At 37.0% G+C, this 17246-nt stretch overlaps 4 protein-coding genes across 5 annotated transcripts in view; 2 read left to right on the forward strand and 2 right to left on the reverse strand.

Annotated features, from left to right (window-relative positions):
• Positions 1–944, forward strand: LOC116012013 (gibberellin-regulated protein 1-like). Its single transcript, XM_031251471.1, has 3 exons — positions 1–157; positions 313–361; positions 470–944. Exons 1-3 carry the CDS (start codon positions 74–76, stop codon positions 649–651), a joined length of 315 nt encoding a protein of 104 aa, XP_031107331.1. The 5' UTR covers positions 1–73; the 3' UTR covers positions 652–944.
• Positions 945–2629: 1685 nt separating this feature from the next.
• Positions 2630–4250, forward strand: LOC116012012 (acidic leucine-rich nuclear phosphoprotein 32 family member C-like). The gene is made up of 3 exons (XM_031251470.1): positions 2630–2959; positions 3061–3500; positions 3586–4250. Exons 1-3 carry the CDS (start codon positions 2875–2877, stop codon positions 4018–4020), a joined length of 960 nt encoding a protein of 319 aa, XP_031107330.1. The 5' UTR covers positions 2630–2874; the 3' UTR covers positions 4021–4250.
• A 1018-nt stretch (positions 4251–5268) lies between these two features.
• Positions 5269–6669, reverse strand: LOC116011810. Of its 2 annotated transcripts, XM_031251220.1 has the most exons (3): positions 6152–6669; positions 5926–6076; positions 5271–5807 (listed from the first exon to the last, which is right to left on the reverse strand). In XM_031251220.1, the coding sequence occupies exons 1-3, from the start codon at positions 6284–6286 to the stop codon at positions 5794–5796; spliced, it is 300 nt and encodes a 99-aa protein (XP_031107080.1). In that variant the 5' UTR covers positions 6287–6669; the 3' UTR covers positions 5271–5793. The 2 variants fall into 2 exon arrangements, with proteins under 2 accessions (XP_031107079.1, XP_031107080.1); XM_031251219.1 differs by having other exon boundaries at positions 5269–6076.
• Positions 6670–6791: 122 nt separating this feature from the next.
• Positions 6792–17246, reverse strand: part of LOC116011809 (transformation/transcription domain-associated protein-like) — a 23097-nt gene continuing 12642 nt past the window's right edge. The window contains exons 21-35 of the mRNA XM_031251218.1: positions 16943–17164; positions 14899–15546; positions 14451–14711; positions 14020–14367; positions 13249–13661; positions 12736–13165; positions 11192–12490; positions 10839–11099; positions 10462–10752; positions 9898–10380; positions 9180–9611; positions 8410–8688; positions 7621–8172; positions 7325–7534; positions 6792–7193 (exon numbers count right to left, since the gene is read on the reverse strand). Of these exons, the coding sequence (XP_031107078.1) occupies positions 7074–7193; positions 7325–7534; positions 7621–8172; positions 8410–8688; positions 9180–9611; positions 9898–10380; positions 10462–10752; positions 10839–11099; positions 11192–12490; positions 12736–13165; positions 13249–13661; positions 14020–14367; positions 14451–14711; positions 14899–15546; positions 16943–17164 (6249 nt within the window). The 3' untranslated portion in view covers positions 6792–7073. The remainder of the gene's footprint in view (positions 7194–7324; positions 7535–7620; positions 8173–8409; positions 8689–9179; positions 9612–9897; positions 10381–10461; positions 10753–10838; positions 11100–11191; positions 12491–12735; positions 13166–13248; positions 13662–14019; positions 14368–14450; positions 14712–14898; positions 15547–16942; positions 17165–17246) is intronic.

The raw sequence follows: 17246 nt of genomic DNA on the forward strand, positions 1-17246 counted from the left end.
TCTCTCTTCAAACACACCAAGTCCAAGTGAGTAGCACACCACCTTTCTTCTTCCTTTCAGTTCTTCAGCAAACATGGCGTACTCTACAAAAGCAGTTGCTGCTTCACTTCTTGTCTCCCTTCTCATCCTCCATCTCTCCAATGCCCAATTTGATCAGGTAGCCTATACTACCTTTCCATTTCTTCATTAATCTTTTTTTTTTTTTTTAAATACCGAACTCGAACTAACTTATGGTCTGATAACATCATTGTTACTGCTCTCGAAATTTGAACATTAATCTACTTTTATCACACTATTTTGATGAAATAACAGGCGGAGTTGAGCAATGCCCCAGCACCCAGCCCTAAACCTCAAGGCATAGGTAAAAATTAAACCCAAAATGGAATTACTAGTTTTTTTTTTTTTTTTTTGAGAGTTTGTTTTATGATTTTTAAAATTAGTTTTTGGGGAAAAATAAAATAAATTGCAGACTGCCCAGCAGCTTGTGGAGAAAGGTGCAAAAAGTCAAAGAGACCAAATCTGTGCAAGAGGTCTTGCGGGAGCTGCTGCAACACGTGCAAGTGCGTTCCACCTGGAACTTCTGGAAATTACGAGATCTGCCCCTGCTATTTTAATCTCAAAACCCACAACAACACCCGTAAATGCCCTTAAAATTATTAATATTATTCCGCCCATCCTTATATTTCTATCATAATTTATATTTTGTGTCGTAATTAAATTTATGGTGTAAATTTAGTCATTAAGTTATTATCAAAGTTAAATATGTCAAATCTAGAGACTAAATTTATATGACAATGAATGTATTTGTATCCATCGGAACTAAGAGATTAAAAATATTATTTATCCCATTATTATTGTTGTTGTGGTGGTACTTAATTGTAACAAATAATGTATTGTCTTAGTCCAAAAAACAATTGGGATTTTACGTTTGTACCCATTTGTCATTAGCTCACTTGTTCCATTGTTGTTATTAATTATATCTTCATAATTTAAATTGGAAATTATAATTTGATTTTGGATTTGTATTTCTTTTAATTAAAAATTCTCTTTGAAATCTTGAGTCATCGTTAAGTCAATATATTAGTTAACTCTTTAATGATCTAATTACCGCAACTAACAAAGTAACAAGTCTTGGGGACAGTGTAATACATTTAAAAAAAAAAACAAGTGAAACGTACCATAGTTGAAATGCAATTAAGTATGATAAAATATTATTCCCTCCACCACATCACAATTTAAGTTTAGTATTATTATATAAAATTTATATATTAAAAGACTATTTTTGTTATAAAAAAACAATTTAAAAAATATTAGAAAATACTAAAGAAAATAACTGAAAAAAGAGAAAAAATTTGATTTGATTAATAAATATGGAGTAATAAATATGATATGTAAAATGGGACAAATACTAGAGGAAGTAACATTTTAAAAGAGTTAATCATCAAAACTAACTATTTTAATTTGTCTAAATTCGCAATAATTATATAACTTTTACTACGTATGATATTATATTACCAATTAAGACTTGTTGAATATAAAATATACTCCACACAAAATAGTAAACGTATAAACCTACATTATCAATTTAAATTTTAAATTGAAAGTTTAAAACAAAACATTTTTTTGTCCAATCACATGTTTTCTCAACCATATTATCAATTTAAATTTTAAATTGAAAGTTTAAAACCAAACATTCTTTTTGTCCAATCACATGTTTTCTCAATCATACTAAGATATACTAAGACCTCCTGCTAAATTTAAAACATCCAAACCATCTCATCAACACCTCAAAAATACGAATTGTGAGACTTTATTTAACCATATCAGTTGGGACAAAACGTGTTGGTTCTTGCAATTAAGAATAATACTACACTCTACAAAAAAGAATAACACTACACTACTTTTTATCAACTAGAGTGTGACGTTAATTTCAACTAATAGAAAATGTTGATAAAAATTAAACTTGTGTTTGAACCGATTAACTATAGACTCTGTAAGTCTGTATGGTCCTTTGTCAGTTCACAAAGAGGGATTTACCTACTGCAAACCATTGAGTAGTGGATGCGAGCTTCCCTCGTCACAAAAAATATAACAATAATAAACTTGTGAATTGTGACATTCAGATACAAAAATTATACTCTATCTACTCCGTCACTCTTTTGAGTGAAACTTTTTTGTAAATTAATGTGAAAGTGGATAGAGCCAAAACATTGATTGTACGTTACTACTATACTATGTTTTGAGAAAGAGTCACACTTGTGTGAAACCGTCTCACGGATCCTTATTCGTGAGATGGGTCAGGTCGGGTCGAAGCACCATGCAAATGTCACACTTATATGTGCAAATGTCATACTTATATGCTCAAATATAATACTAATTAGGAATACAATTTTTGTTGCTTATAATAAGAGAAAAAGTATTATATTCACCCGTATAAGTAACAAAATTTTTACGAACCCTATTACAATGCAGTATCTACTTATAACAGATCCACTAGGACTCGAACCCACCACCTCCCGTATAAAGGGAAGGATTTGATGCCACTGCCCTACAAGGTACTTGGCAGAAATTGTGTTTTTTTAATTTTTGGTAAATGAATAGAGTGAAGAAGGGGCTGATTCCAGAAATGGAATGTTTGTTGTTGTGAAATGCGGCCCAAGCCCATAGAAATCCCAACGGCTAGTTGCCACGCCTCCCCGGAACGCTCTAACGGTCATCTTTTCGCCGTTCCAATTCCTATAAAACCTTTATCCAATCCCCCGTTTAAACATCTCTCTTATACTCTCTCTCTGATCATCTCCGCCTACCAGCAAATTGAATTTTCCGGCACCACATTTCAGTCAGAAAAGCCATTTTCTTGATCGGAAATTTGCAATGGAGACCCCATCATCAACCAGGAGATTAACCAGATCACAGGCCATGGCTGCCGCCGCTGCAAACACCACCACCGTCGTTTCAAGTGAGTCATCTTTGAGGCTAAATTTAATAATCCTTCTTCCCTAAATTCATTTTCTTGATTATGTGTTTCTGTTTTTTCTTTTCCTATTGGGAATTGATCAGAGAAATTAGAAGAGTCTGAAAAGAAAGCAGCGGCGAAATCAAGAAACGGGAACGAGCAAGAAAGATCGGCGCTTTTTGATATCACGAACGATTCGCCGATAGTGGGGGTAGCAATGGGGAGTTTGGAGACTCCTTCTTCATCGGCCATGTCCAAGAAGAGAGCGATCATGAATGCGGTGTCGAAGCAGTTAAAAACCCCCGGTTCTGGAGAGGCGTTGTTGAGGGGTCAAGTGAAGACATTGTTGCAGAAAGTTGAAGAAGAAGCAGAGGTCTCAAAGCTCTCGGCAGAATACAGGCCTTTCCTTCATCTAAAAGGCGTCGTTAACAACTCTCCGACGGGGCTTCTTGCCCCAACTCCGGCCAACACTCCTCATCTCAGCCTCTCTGGGAATAATGGGTTGCCTTCATCTCCAGTTGAAGAAGAGTTTCTAATCCCTCAGGTAATCTTCAAGATCTTATTTTGACAATTAGAATTTTGGGGTTTTTTTTTTTGTTTCCTGATTTAAAAGTTGGGTTGATTGTCAGATGGTTGATGGGATTTGTGATTGGAAGAAAGAAGAAATGGAAATGGAAATGGAATCGGAGAAAAGCATGGTTACAAGGACACTGTTCTTGGATTTTAGTGAGAAATTGGAGAGTGAAAACAAAGAGAAGACAAGAGCGGGTGTAGATGATGATGACGATGATTCATCTGTATGGTCGATTCAGGTGAATGCTTCAAGCATCAGAGACGAAGACGAAGAAGAAGAAGAAGAAGAAGGAGAAGAGGAATGTGATGAGTACTACGAAGAAGAAGAAGAAGAAGAGGTATGTGATGGAGGATTGATGGATGAGCTATGTGAAGGAATAAGCAAGATGAGTGTGAAGTTCAGTGGGAAACACACACGATTTGTGTACAACAGTGATGGTGAGCTTGAAGGAGTGGTGGTGGAGGAGAAAGCTGCTTCCCTTTGCATTTAAAGGACACCAGATCAGAGGGAAAACACCCTCGATTTGATTCTCTGAAGAAGAAAACTTCTTTGTTTGTTTTTTGGTTGTGGCTATATTACTTTCTTACATCAACACCTCACCTCTCTTAAGGTGAGTTTTTGTTGATGAATGTTGGTGGTTTCTGTAATTGCACTTTCTGTAATGGCTATATTTCGCTTGCTTGCTTCAACTTAATCATTCCTTTTGTCCAGGAAAGAAAATCATTCTTTTAAAATTAAGGTCTAGTAATTAAAATTTGAAATGCTTTTATAAAACCACAAATGTAGGTGTAGTGATTTGAAGTAAGAATGTTAAATTGCTAGAATGTAGATTACTGAAAATTGAGTAATAAAAATAAACTAAATATAATATATAATAATTTAACATAAAATATATAATTAATTAATAATTAGAATTAAAATGGCAAAATTTGTAAATATCCAAAGTAATCTTAGATACCTAAGAAAGGTGGATTGTTATACCATTGTGGACCATGGTCCGAAACGAGCCGCGCATATGCGGTGTATTATAGGTTTTTTTTTAAAAAAAAAAAAATAATAAAATATAACTGTAATTTGAACAACAACAAAAACAGTGACGAAGAAGCAAGAACAAAAAACACACAAGTTCATCATATCACAAAAGCACACAGAGAACATAAATACACAGAACATTTGCCTAGAATACAACACAGAGAACATAAATACACAGAACATTTGCCTAGAATACAAAAAACAGGGACGAAGAAGCAAGAACAAAAAACACACAAGTTCATCATATCACAAAAGCACACAGAGAACATAAATACACAGAACATTTGCCTAGAATACACAAAAGAGAACATAAATACACAGAACATTTGCCTAGAATACACAAAACATTTGTCTAGAATACATAGAATATTTGACACAAAATATACGGAACTCATCTTCCTAACATTCGAATGTACAAACACATCAAAACTTGTGTTAATAACATGAATACACAAAACGATTGCATAAAATACACAAAATATTGACACAAAATACACAGAATTCATCATCTTAAACATTCGAATGCATAAACACATCACAAACTGTGTTACTAACATGAATACCCTCTTAAACATTCGAATGCACAAACACATCACAATCTATGTTACTAACATGAATACATAAAACGATTGCCTAGAATACACAAAACTCATCTCCTAACATTTTGGTATGGGCATTGTGCACCCCACAATATAAATTGCCAGAAAGGTAAGATCCTTCAAAACCTTGAGAATGTCGTATTCCCTTTTTTTGAAAAACAAACCAAGACGAATTAATCATTAATCAAATGTCCAATACAATCAGGAAACCATAAACGAGGACCAAACTGAGAATTAGTATCTCTAGCTAAAGCGTGAGCCAACTTATTTGCTGATCTAGAAATAAAACTGAACGACACAGAATCAAAATGTCGTTTAAGATTGAGACATTCTTGAAGAACACAGCCAGCATAAGATAAATTTGGGGAACCCGACTTCAATAATGAGCAAACCACTTGACAATCCAAAAAAATAATGATCTTCCGCCAATCGCAATCCTTAGCCCAGGAAAGAGCTTCCTTTACCGCTATAGCTTCGGCAAGATGGGGGTCGTGTAAATACCTGACTTTTGAACTTCTAGCCGCCAAGTAGTCGCCATTCCCTCATGAACAACAGCAGCGACATAATCATCCTCCTCACTGGGATTAACAGCTGCGTCAACATGAATGTGAATTAAGTCCCCAAGATCATTATCACCACTGACAGCCTGCAAAGAATTAACAGGGCCTTGGGTCTCATGCATAATAAACTCACTCCAGGAAAGAAATAAAGAAGAAGTCATATGTAAAACATTCCTAAAGTCCCAAGCTTTTCTGGTTCCATACCACAAGTCCAAATAGACCAGCACAACGCCACCACCTTGTGCATTAAATCTGGATTTGCTGACACCATGAGATGAGACAAGAAATCCTCAAAACAAACAATATCATCAAAAGCTTGAATAGCAAACTGGTTCTCCCATAAAATCTTTGTATGCTGACATTGAAGAAACAAATGCAGTGTTGATTCAGGGTAAGAAAAACATAAAAGACATGAGGGATCAAGACTTACACCACGACTAGCAAGAGTAGTGCGAACAGGGAGAATAGCTCTAGCACATCTCCAAAGAAAATTGACATACTTTGGAGGGATACAAAGCTTCCAGAGAGATGACCATGCACGAAATACCAACCCCTCCCCCGACATGACACCAGTAGCAAGCTTATAGCCAGCCTTAACAGTTTACATACCCCATATGTTATCATGCCAGCACCATTGATCATGTAAACCAGGTGAATGTCGTATTCCCTTAAAAAAATAAGATAACATTAACTAAACATAGAAATATAACCTTTAAAATGTCACATTCCTTTGGTTTATGATGCATAACTTGAACCAAACACCCCTAAAGTATAGTCGCCCATAATAAAATTAAAATTTGAAATGCTTTTATATCCACAAATATAGTGATTGATTTGAAGTAAGAATTCATACTTGTGATAAGAAGCCAGCAAGCAGAGGAATAAAATTAAAATTTGACATGAAGAGTAACCTAGGCCTTAAAATGGGTATTCGAGAAGAACGCATCAAAATTAGACGTGAAGTTTCAACGTGAAGAGTAGGTAGGGCTTCTCTTTAAAAACAAGAAAAAAAAAACATTCTTGTTTTATTAGTTTTGCTTATAATAATTAATGGGTTTTACGACTCAAAATTTTCCCTGAAACTTTTGTTTGAACGAGTTTCAAAAGTTAGGGATACAGAACATTTCCGAAACAGGAAAACCCTACCCCCCTTAGAAGAGTTGTCAATGCACTTCCCTCAAGCTGTAATATATAAACTAGCAAGATCATCTCAGCAATATATATACAGATTTGGAGCATCCTTATACTGTCCGACAATTTAGAAATCGGCTAACTACACTGCAATTTACAGGGTGAATGATTAGTTTTCCATTGTGCCAAAGTAAAGTTTTGCGAAATTAATGAACCAAAATTCAAAACCAGGGATGCCATGTTGGGTCCATCATGCATAAATTCCTGGGAGTGAGGGCTGCCTCCACCAATTCGGCTACACCCCTCTGCACGGATTGTGGATTATCCATCCCATTCTCCTCCTACAACAAAAACAAACCCTCAACCTCAACTCACTCATGCTTAATATTCACCAAACTAAAAACCCACACATGCTAATTTTATGAATAAACACAACATTATTAGCTCACAACCAAATGGAAAGAAAGCATACCTCTTCCGAAATGCACTGTGGTGCTATTCCATTGATCCGCCCAATTACGTGCTCAACATTTGTACTGATCTTTTGCTTGAGGTCAACAGGGTTCAAATTACCTGCACCAACAACAGGACCCATCGGCACTCCTAGCGGTCTTCTCCAAGACCACGATAGCAGTTCATCACGGAAAAACATTGCCAAATGGTACCACAGATGCTGGATTTGCTGCAACAATCCAAATTTCAGATCATCTTAGTTTCATCTATCACAATCAGGAAACAAATGCAAAAAGGTACAACATTCAGTCTTACTTTAGGTGAAACCACAGCCTGAGCAGCTGCACACATGGAAGAAACGATCAGACCTTCCACTCCAAAATGGGAGAAAAACGCTTGCAAGTTCCTGGTCAACCGGAACGGCACGGGTTCATTGAATTCGATCATTCCATTTGCATCATATGCAGGATGAAAATCAGTCTGGAATATTTTCCCCGTGTTTTTTGCAAATAATATCTTGTTTGGGGAACGACCACCAATTTGGAGCATGAAAGACATGAAGCTTGAAAGTGCCAACTGAATGGCAAACTGCTTTTTGAAAGCCCACATATGATTCCCACTCAAAAGGGTTTTGTACATATACTGTGAAAATATGCTGTCAGACACCAAAGTTTTTGTTATCTCATTATATGCTTGAAGCCGAAGGTCAACAACAGCTTCTGGTGACATTTGCCCAGATATTGCTTGGTTGAGTTGCTCCTTGAAAAAAGTTATTGGTAGGTCCGCCTCTCGATCATTTCTAGCACAGTGGTTCTCATATACCTCGAGGAATGTGCTGTACATCAAATCATCTTCCACCATGCGCACCTGTTTTACACATTCATACGATTGATTCAGGTGGACTGAATGATATTATATTACTAACATTCCTGAGAGCAAGCATCACAACTGGGTAATCTAGAATGACAAGACTTATTCACTCATGGGGCAGGGAGGCCAGGAAGATGGGGATCACATCTTCATCATTCTAGTAAAGTTCAATTTCCAATTTTCCATCTCTTAAATCAGGAGTAAATGAAGAAAAAAAAAATCAATTGCAATCACCTGTGACCACACGGGTATAATAATTGGCGTGTGAATACATATGTGTCGCTTTCTGGATTCCTTGTGCTTGTCAAACATTCGATTCATAACACGGAAAAGTTGCAAGATCCGTTCATCACTTCTAGCATTAGGTGTCAATGATGTCTGGACAATAAAATGGCGCCGTGAACCATCAGACCCAATAAGGGTCAAGCGCCGGAAACTGCTGCCATGCCTCCGAACAATTGGAATGTCAGCTCCCACCCTATCCAACTTCACTGTGTGATCAGGTGCTACTTCCTGTAAGAGATACACAAAGTCAGATGGGAAGTGTACAACAAACGCAACCAATATCTCATCTGTGATGGAAGGTATAAGGAAAAAAATACTAAAGCAAGAAACAACTAAGCAAGAAAATAAATAAACTCTAGTCTAGTTTGGAATCTTCAGAAGCTAAACACTTCTGCAAAAGTAATTTGAGTTCAAATTTAAAAATAATTTTAGAATTAGCTACTAGAGCATATGAAATTCCTGCATGTTACATGTCACCTGGGAATCCCAACATTAGATAATTTGATGCAGAGTTATTAATAGTAAAAAGTACAAAAATTACAATAGGGAAATTAGTTGCATCAGTACTGATAATGAGATACTAAGATTAATAATTATTTGAATATAAGCTTTCATGTAACCTTATTGATAATAACAATTTTTGCTATTGTAAGCTGTAACTCTATTGACACACTATATGCATATAATGGAGAACTGACTGAGATCTTTACAAAAGTTACCTGGTCAGTAAAATATTGTCCTGGAACTTCCACATCAACAACATGGAAGTCTCGCAACACCCTACTCTCATCTTCCAACTTCAGAACAGCTGGAAAACGGTCCTCGACATTACTTTGCAGAACATTTTTCCAGTGCTTCAAACGTTCTGTCAGTTCAGAAAGTGTAGCAGGGAATGTTGCTGTACTCTCAGGATCAAGATCTCGTTCAAAATCTTGTTTGTACTCTCTTACAAAGTCTACATGCTTGTTCACAGCATCTGCTGAGAAACACGCCCTACAAACACCAGACAGCTCTTTCCTTAACGACTGTGGAACTTCAGCTGTAGTTGCAGTTGGATACTTGTAACATCGGTGAAGCAGAGCATTAACAACAGCTAGCAGTCTCTCTTCTGGTAAAGTGACAAACCTTGAACCAATTTCAGTGAGCAAAATCTGTAAAAACATTTTTGAAAGCATGCAAGTCAGTTGTTTGTCCTGGTCAACCATGAAGAAATTTCCGGGGGCACATTCTGTCATATACAATCTTAAATTCACTCAACAAGAATCAACAAATTACACAATTCCACATTTTAGAGGTTTAAAAATTATTAGACATAAGTAAAATAATCCATTTGCAACATTCCTTAGATAAATATAATTTCACTTATAAAGAAATCCTTTCAACTCACAGGTTAACTGCGAGGTACAAGCAAAGCAATTTAACCAGTTAACTACTTACCTCAAGTTCACTAGCCAGGTTAGTATGTTTACTTCTCAATGTCTCCATTATATCCTTTGCAGCTTCAAAAGCACTAGCAGCAGAAGAAACCAAACCCAAAGTAGCATTACGCCTTATTGAATTCTGACCACCATCACCAGCAGATGAACTCTGGTGTAAGGGTGGATCAGTTCCAGAAGGCATGCCACCTTCAACATGCGCTTGCCTTTCAGGTTCCTGAACCTGAGAGCTACTGGCATCATGAGATCCAACCCCTACACTCTGAGTTCCTTGGGGAACATGATTTTCTGTTGCTGATGAACCACCACCAGTCTGACCAGTTACTCTAGCATTCCCATCAACCAACCCCATAGACCCAGCTACATTGGCAGCAGGGGCATTTTGCTGCATTCTTTGTTGAGCCATTGCCATTCTACCATATTCAGATTTATTCGCAACATCACGGCGCTCAAGCAAATATGTACGCAACCAGTAATACAATGCCTGAAATTAAAAGAAAGATCAACCCAACAAAGTATAAAAATATATATGAAGTAACTCCAAAATATAAGTATATAACACTACCTGAGGATACACAGTAGCAATTTTCAATAGAACAAGTTTGCAATGAGATGCCTCACTCCTCTGTAAGGAAAGTAACAGCTGAGGAATCCAAGAAAGCCAAACCCAGTCAGGTATTTGGTCTAAGTACTTATCAAACGCCCTTCCTACAGGCTCATTTGCAGTGTCAAAGCTGAGAAGATATAAAACACGTGCAAGGTGGCTTCTAGAATTAGGGATGCCGAACTTTATGCCTTGTAAAAAGCAGCTGACTGCATACTCTAGCCATATCTCCTCATGGCAGTCTTTGTAAGCCTGACAAAGAAATGAAATTACAAATTTGGGAAATTAAAAAGAAAAAAAGAAATCAACAAGTTAAACCAAGATAAGGAAATGCATACCATATCACAATAATTCCCCCAGCTAATCCATCCCTTAGGCAAATTCTTGAAAAGAGTGATAGCATTTGAATATGCAAGGTTTGCCCCTTCACAATCAGAAAGCTTCAGCAAGAAATCCCCCTTAAGGCGAAAAATTTCAGCCTTGTGTTTGATAGAAAAATAGTCCAGGTTAGTACTGTTGATCAAATTAAGTCCACTGGTTAACTCTCCCTTCATTTCTAAATAAGCTTTAGCTTGTTCTCTTATTTTTACAAAGGCTTCCTGCAAGCAAGTCATAGAAAAAATAGATGAGGTGAGAACACTACATCTCATAAGCTGAAAAATAGAGAAAGCTACAAGATTAAAAGAACAACCTGAACTTCCATAGTTGAATGCCCATACATTTTCTCCAGAATGGACACACAGACATCAAAAAGTCCTTGTTTACGAGCAATATGGGCAAGCCTATTTACATTCCATGCCTTGTCACGATACCCAAGATGATGCAATTGTGAATTTGTAGAACTAAAGTCCTTAAATGCATCAATGACTGCATTATACATTTCATTCCTCCATTGGAACAAATCATACCAAACAGACAAGTTGTCCCATTCATTAGGTGTCCTCAGTCTCCACGTCTCAAGGATGTCCTTCAGATCTGCATATACAGCACCATGAACACCAACAACAGGATTTCCAGAAACTTTGTTTCCATTGGCAATGTCAATAATAATACGAGATGATTCCTGAACTTCAACCAGTTGTTGGAATTGCTGTAAAAGTGGAATTCTTGAATGAATGGACATATCAGGCAACTGCCACCACTGTTCCAGAGCAAGATCAACACCTTTCCCCACAATGCTCTCGGCGTCTGCCACTCCATTTGTATTCTTTTCATGAAGAGCAAAATAGGCTTGTATTATACGGAGCTTTGGAGTCTCCTCAACTTGAGCCTTAGGAATAACATGATCTTTCAAATATGCCCAATCAGGCTGCTTCCATAGACAATCAAGTAATATCTCGTAATTATCAATCACCTTCCCAAAGTCTACTAGTGCATCCCATTGACTGAGTTGAGTAGCACAAGATAGCCACTGCTCTTCCCAGAGGCACATCTCAGCTTTAGGAACAGTATTGTTATAAGTGCCTTGAGTTGCCTTAAGCATGGCTTGGTAGAAGAGACTTTGGGCACGCTGCCAATACCCATGCTGTACAAGAGAAAGTCCAGCTCGTGTTTCTGCTGTAATTAACCGTTTTTTCCATAAACCACACCTCATATCTTCTTCGTTGAGTAATCGGTAAAGCTCAGCCAAAGACTCAGAGCATTTAGTGTCATTTATGAATAGCATCACATGACTTTCCAGCAATGCTAAAGCAATGTGCCAAGCATTATAAGTCTTTCCAATATATTTGATGAGCTCACTGGGCATTCGAGGTTGAGGATGGCTTAGCTGAAGTCCTTCTAAAAGAGCTTGAACAACATTTGGCCGCTGCATAGCCTGTTTCTTATGATAGTCTTTTGACAACAGAGTTATCATTGGCTTAGCAAGTGCTACCTGCTCTTCCTTGTGCAAGGTTACCCAGACAATGGGAAATACCAAAACCCAAAGGTGGTAAGCAACATTTGCATCTGTATGGGCCAGTTCTCTCAGTGGAATAACAAGATCAGCAACCTAAGATTAATAAAAGTGTTCCGGGATTTAGAAGAACTCTATCAATCAACAGTAAAATATGGAGGTGAAAAACACGGGTTGAATATATTTTTGAAGGAAGCATTACTCATGGAATAACAAGGTGATGACATTAAACAGGAAAGATGTGGCTATACTATAATTGCATGTGTAACTGACAGAAATGACCATACCGTGATGAAGAACAAAAAGTTTTTTTTTTAAATGTCTAAGGAAATTCCATGTACCTGAAGCTTGCTCATTTCATTAAGAAATTGTGCATGCTTTGAGACAAGACTATCAAAAGTTAGGGGAGCCTCCTCAGAACCTTCTGGAACATCCAAGATCATTGGCTGTGCTGAACTACTATCAGCAACTGAACCAGACACCATCAGCGGAGGAACCTTGGCAGAATTTGGTGCCAGTGTAATGGGCTTATCCTCAACCAAAATGGCAAGGAGAAGATCAAGACCTTGTTTAAGCCAAAATACATCGCTCAATGCCTCCCAGTCCTGAAATTGGATAATATACTGCAATCTTGAGAAGAGGGTCTTCCCAAGGGATTCATGATAAAGAGAGAAGAACCTCATCCGCATTTCAGGATCTTTTGCCCGTAAACCAAGCAAAAATTGCCTCTCTACTTTTTGGAAAACTTCTTGGCGAAGAGATAGAGGATACCTGCAAATCAATAAAATCATCACTTATTTCCAGCTAAGACTACCGTAATCATTCCAAGAAAGTGAAATAAAAACACAACGAACTTATTTGAGTCTGCACAAAGTCCATAGAGAAGCATGAGATATTTCTGGTCCCACTCTTCCTCAGCAGCACTGGAGAAGCTCTGTTTATCAACTTGTGAAAGCTTTTGAATGAAAGAAACCACATCCTTTTGATTAAGGCAAGTATTAGATGCAACAACAGTTCCTGGTCTACCAAAATCATCTTCAATCCATCCCTTTATTACATCAAGTATGCAGAGAAACACAGAAGGGTCAGTTCCCTTTTCTGAGAGCAAGGAATTCAGTATTTGGGTTACAGATCGTTTGCATTCGGGAACTGACATGACCCTTTCACTAATAAGACTCAAAACTGATTTCAGATTAGCAATGACTACTCCAACATCAGCACCTTGACGGGAGGAGGTGACTGCAGAATCTGGATCCGATCTCTGACCCTGTAATGAAAAGCTATAAGCAACTGTGCAGCAGAAATGCAAATATTCACAAAGAATATGGGAATGCTACGCATGTGCTTACAGCATATTATTTTGTTCTGGCTTTAGCAGGGTGGTTAAGAGCAGAGCAGAATGGTTATGAACACAGAGAAATGAAGCAAAAAAACATTTTCATAATGTTTTCATTAGCACAGAACTTGGGGGAGGCAAGTGATGCGATGAAAAATGAAGAAACACCATAAATAAAGCTTGAGACAGAAAGAATATATGTTTTGTTTGGAACATTATATCACACAGAAAGAATGATCAAAGAAGAAGATATGAATTATGTATAAAAGTAACAAACCAGATAGCACACCTGTCTCACATGAGTACCAATGGAAGAACCCATATCCCGTGCCAAACGTTGAAGAACATGTACCAGATTACTTGGGTCAACAAAATTTTTGTGCACTTCCGCTAATGTTTTGATTACATAAAGCACAAAGCTAATTGTGCTCCCTGAATTGTCTTCTCCAGATGTTTGAGGCACTGCAGCCACAGCAAGGTGCTTCTGTATGAGCTCCTCCACTTTTTGATATAAGATCCGCACTTCATGTGGAGTATTAGAGGCATTTGGAGGAAAAGCAAAGGAAACCATCTTCAACAAGGAACACAATGAATTCCCAGCATCTAGCATTTTGAACTTAAAGCATGGTTCTAAAATCTGAAAACAAGTCAGAGACATCACATTAGGTTGTTGACAAACACAAGAGGAGGAGAAATTAACCATTCTTCAGAAAGCCATACTTGTGATATCTGGTTGATATTATTTCGGACAAAGAGATGAGGTTGCTTCTCCAAAACTTTGTTCATCACATCAAGCCCTTGGGCAAGAGCTGTGGAAGGGTCCTTTGACTGAGAAGGAGGAATACTGCTAAGAAGCTTCTCTAAATAATTAAATTTTACATTGGCATTGGGCCAGACTTCCAAAGCTTGTGATAGGAGATCCAAAGCCTGCTTGTACATCAGATTAGCTTCCTTATCCTTTGGTTCTATTACCAAGGCTACCTATTAACAGCAGTACATGGAGGTAAAAATGGTTCTTAGCCTCTCATTATAGAAAAAGGTTTAATTTATTAAATAAAGTGCATATAATAATACTCTGTAAAGGTTAAACTAATAAACTGAACATAAAAATTCAAATAAAGATTTGAAACAAAAATTTGAAAAGAAAAGCATAACAAGAGATCCTTACTCGTATAAGGAAATTGATTATCATTTCTTCCATTGCTGCATTTGGCTTAAACTCTTCATCAGGTTGCCCAGCTGATCCAGGAGTTTCAATGTTAGGAATTGATGAGGCACCACCTGGTGACATGACACAGAGGGATTGAAGACCAGGCTCAACCTTTACTCGCTTACTAGGATCTTCTGAAAATGAAGATCCATCCACAGGATGCTTGGTATCCGCAGAAACATGATTTAATCCATCAGCATTCTGACTATTGCTATCATTATTAGGGACTACTTTCATTTCACTTTGTCTCTGTCTTTCCCAATTCACTACTAACCCAGCAAGTTCGATAGCAAGACGTCTGTTTTCTGCGGTTGTGTTATATGGCAATCCAAGGCGGCTTAAGGAATTCACCATCTGAGGTACAAATTGTGCTCTACAGCTGTAGAATAGATCTGAATGACGGACAATGAGCTGAAATATGTGTATCAGATTAGGGATAGAATGACCTTCCTCAACAAGAATCTTTTTAGTGTAGCGTATCCAAATAGGCATACGGGATTCACCAAGAGGCAACCTTCGCGGAAGAGCAGGCATAAGTATATCAAGTGCCTGTTTTACCAACATTTTATTCTCTGGCTGGCATGTTCTAAGGAGTGCAACAAAAACCTGTAATTCCAAATATTTGTTATTATGATTTTGCAAATGATGTATCAAGAAAATAACAAAACTAGAACACAAGTATATATGTCAGTGCACATCTTTATTATGATACTGTGCAGCACTAATGCACTTGAAATGGGTGAATTTTATAATGATTAATTAGCTAGAACTTTAAGATGTAACATAACATAAAATAATTCAGTGATTAAAAAATATCAGAATGAGTGCAAAAGGCAAGGAGATGCCACCCAATCTTCTTAGAGAGGCAGCTATTAACTTAATAGTCCTATACATATTGATAACTAAATAAACTATAAGCACACACAACACACTTTTTTTTTTAAAAAAAATTGAAGAAACTGATTGTTGGAGATCATGCACAAGAAAAACATGTCCATCACATCTCAGGGCTCCATAATGGGCAAATTTTGGGATAAGAGACAGATCATTACCCTTTCATCTCTCCTTTTAAATAATGACAAGCAATTTTCAGAACACTATAGGCTTTTAAAATGTCATCCTCTCTTTATTAGTTTTTCCCCCCTTTAAAATACATAAACAAATAATCCTAAGAAGCTTTTAAAAAATTTTACAAATGGCATATTTTGTTATTGATAGTCATTTCTTGAAGCACAGATAAATTCTCAGTGACATTGGATTTCATCTAGTAGCCAATTAGCAAAACTTACAAAGTTGAGTTTTATATTCAAAGGTATGTACAAAGAATAATCTCTTCATACTCATCACTGTCGTAGCCCTTTTTAGGCAGAAAGCATACAAAAGTTCAGTGGGATCAGCTGAGCTGATTTTACAACATACAGTATCTCCCTTGAATTAAGATCGACAAGTCAAACAGACATCATAAAATGAATGTCTCATGATTGCAAATCAAACTATAGAGCCTATCATAATGACTAAACATACATCATATTTCTATTCATCCTATGCATGATGAAATCTAAAAGCATGGGTTGTGGTCCTTCACTAAGTTTACCAAAATCCATTAAAATGTTTGTCATTAACCATCAATACACTAAATAAATCAGCACTCAGAACCAATGAAATAAATCAATAATAGCATTCTGACAAAGGTCAAGCAGTGACAGAATCCCGATTCATATCATTGAAAATGGATACAAAAGTATGACCAATAATGGCATTTCACCACTTATTCCTCTTCAGATATGCATCTTCGCAAACCGTAATGAAATGGTAAATAAAACACATGGTTGTACAGTGGTTGTCTGGAAATAAACACTATTAAGACTACTGAAATAAATCAAGTAGCATGCACTATGTATCAATACTCCTACTTGTAACACACAATATCATAGCACAATAAAGAAAAAGAACCACAAAAGAAACATATTATAAATCACCTTGACTACCCAAAAGTAGGTACCTGAAGTATAATTTTCTCTGGAGCTTGATAAGCCTCCAGGAAGTGGCAAACATTTACAAACGCCCACTGCTTACTGGCACTATCTTCACGTTTAAGGTGATTCCAACCAAATTTTATAAGCTCCTTCCGGTGATGAACAAGATCAGTCTGAAGATACTTGAGAAGCAATGTAGCAAGTTGTAGAAGCTCTATCCTCAATGGCTCATCATAATCAGCAGACACCTACCAAAATCAACAGAACTCGGTGTAAAATTAGAAATTACAAGATGTGTGTTTTTTTTTTGGGGAGGGGGAGGGGGGGGGG

Source organism: Ipomoea triloba, chromosome 3 (genome assembly GCF_003576645.1).
Source record: "Ipomoea triloba cultivar NCNSP0323 chromosome 3, ASM357664v1".
Taxonomy (NCBI): domain Eukaryota; kingdom Viridiplantae; phylum Streptophyta; class Magnoliopsida; order Solanales; family Convolvulaceae; genus Ipomoea; species Ipomoea triloba.

Coding starts and splice junctions, on each gene's coding strand:
- LOC116012013 (XM_031251471.1), top strand. CDS start 74: ATGGCGTACTCTACAAAAGCAGTTGCTGCTTCACTTCTTGTCTCCCTT. Junction 158..312: donor CCAATGCCCAATTTGATCAG/GTAGCCTATACT, acceptor ATGAAATAACAG/GCGGAGTTGAGCAATGCCCC. Junction 362..469: donor CCCTAAACCTCAAGGCATAG/GTAAAAATTAAA, acceptor AATAAATTGCAG/ACTGCCCAGCAGCTTGTGGA.
- LOC116012012 (XM_031251470.1), top strand. CDS start 2,875: ATGGAGACCCCATCATCAACCAGGAGATTAACCAGATCACAGGCCATG. Junction 2,960..3,060: donor CACCACCACCGTCGTTTCAA/GTGAGTCATCTT, acceptor GGAATTGATCAG/AGAAATTAGAAGAGTCTGAA. Junction 3,501..3,585: donor AAGAGTTTCTAATCCCTCAG/GTAATCTTCAAG, acceptor GTTGATTGTCAG/ATGGTTGATGGGATTTGTGA.
- LOC116011810 (XM_031251219.1), bottom strand. CDS start 6,286: ATGTCGGGGGAGGGGTTGGTATTTCGTGCATGGTCATCTCTCTGGAAG. Junction 6,077..6,151: donor CTACTCTTGCTAGTCGTGGT/GTAAGTCTTGAT, acceptor CTTCAATGTCAG/CATACAAAGATTTTATGGGA.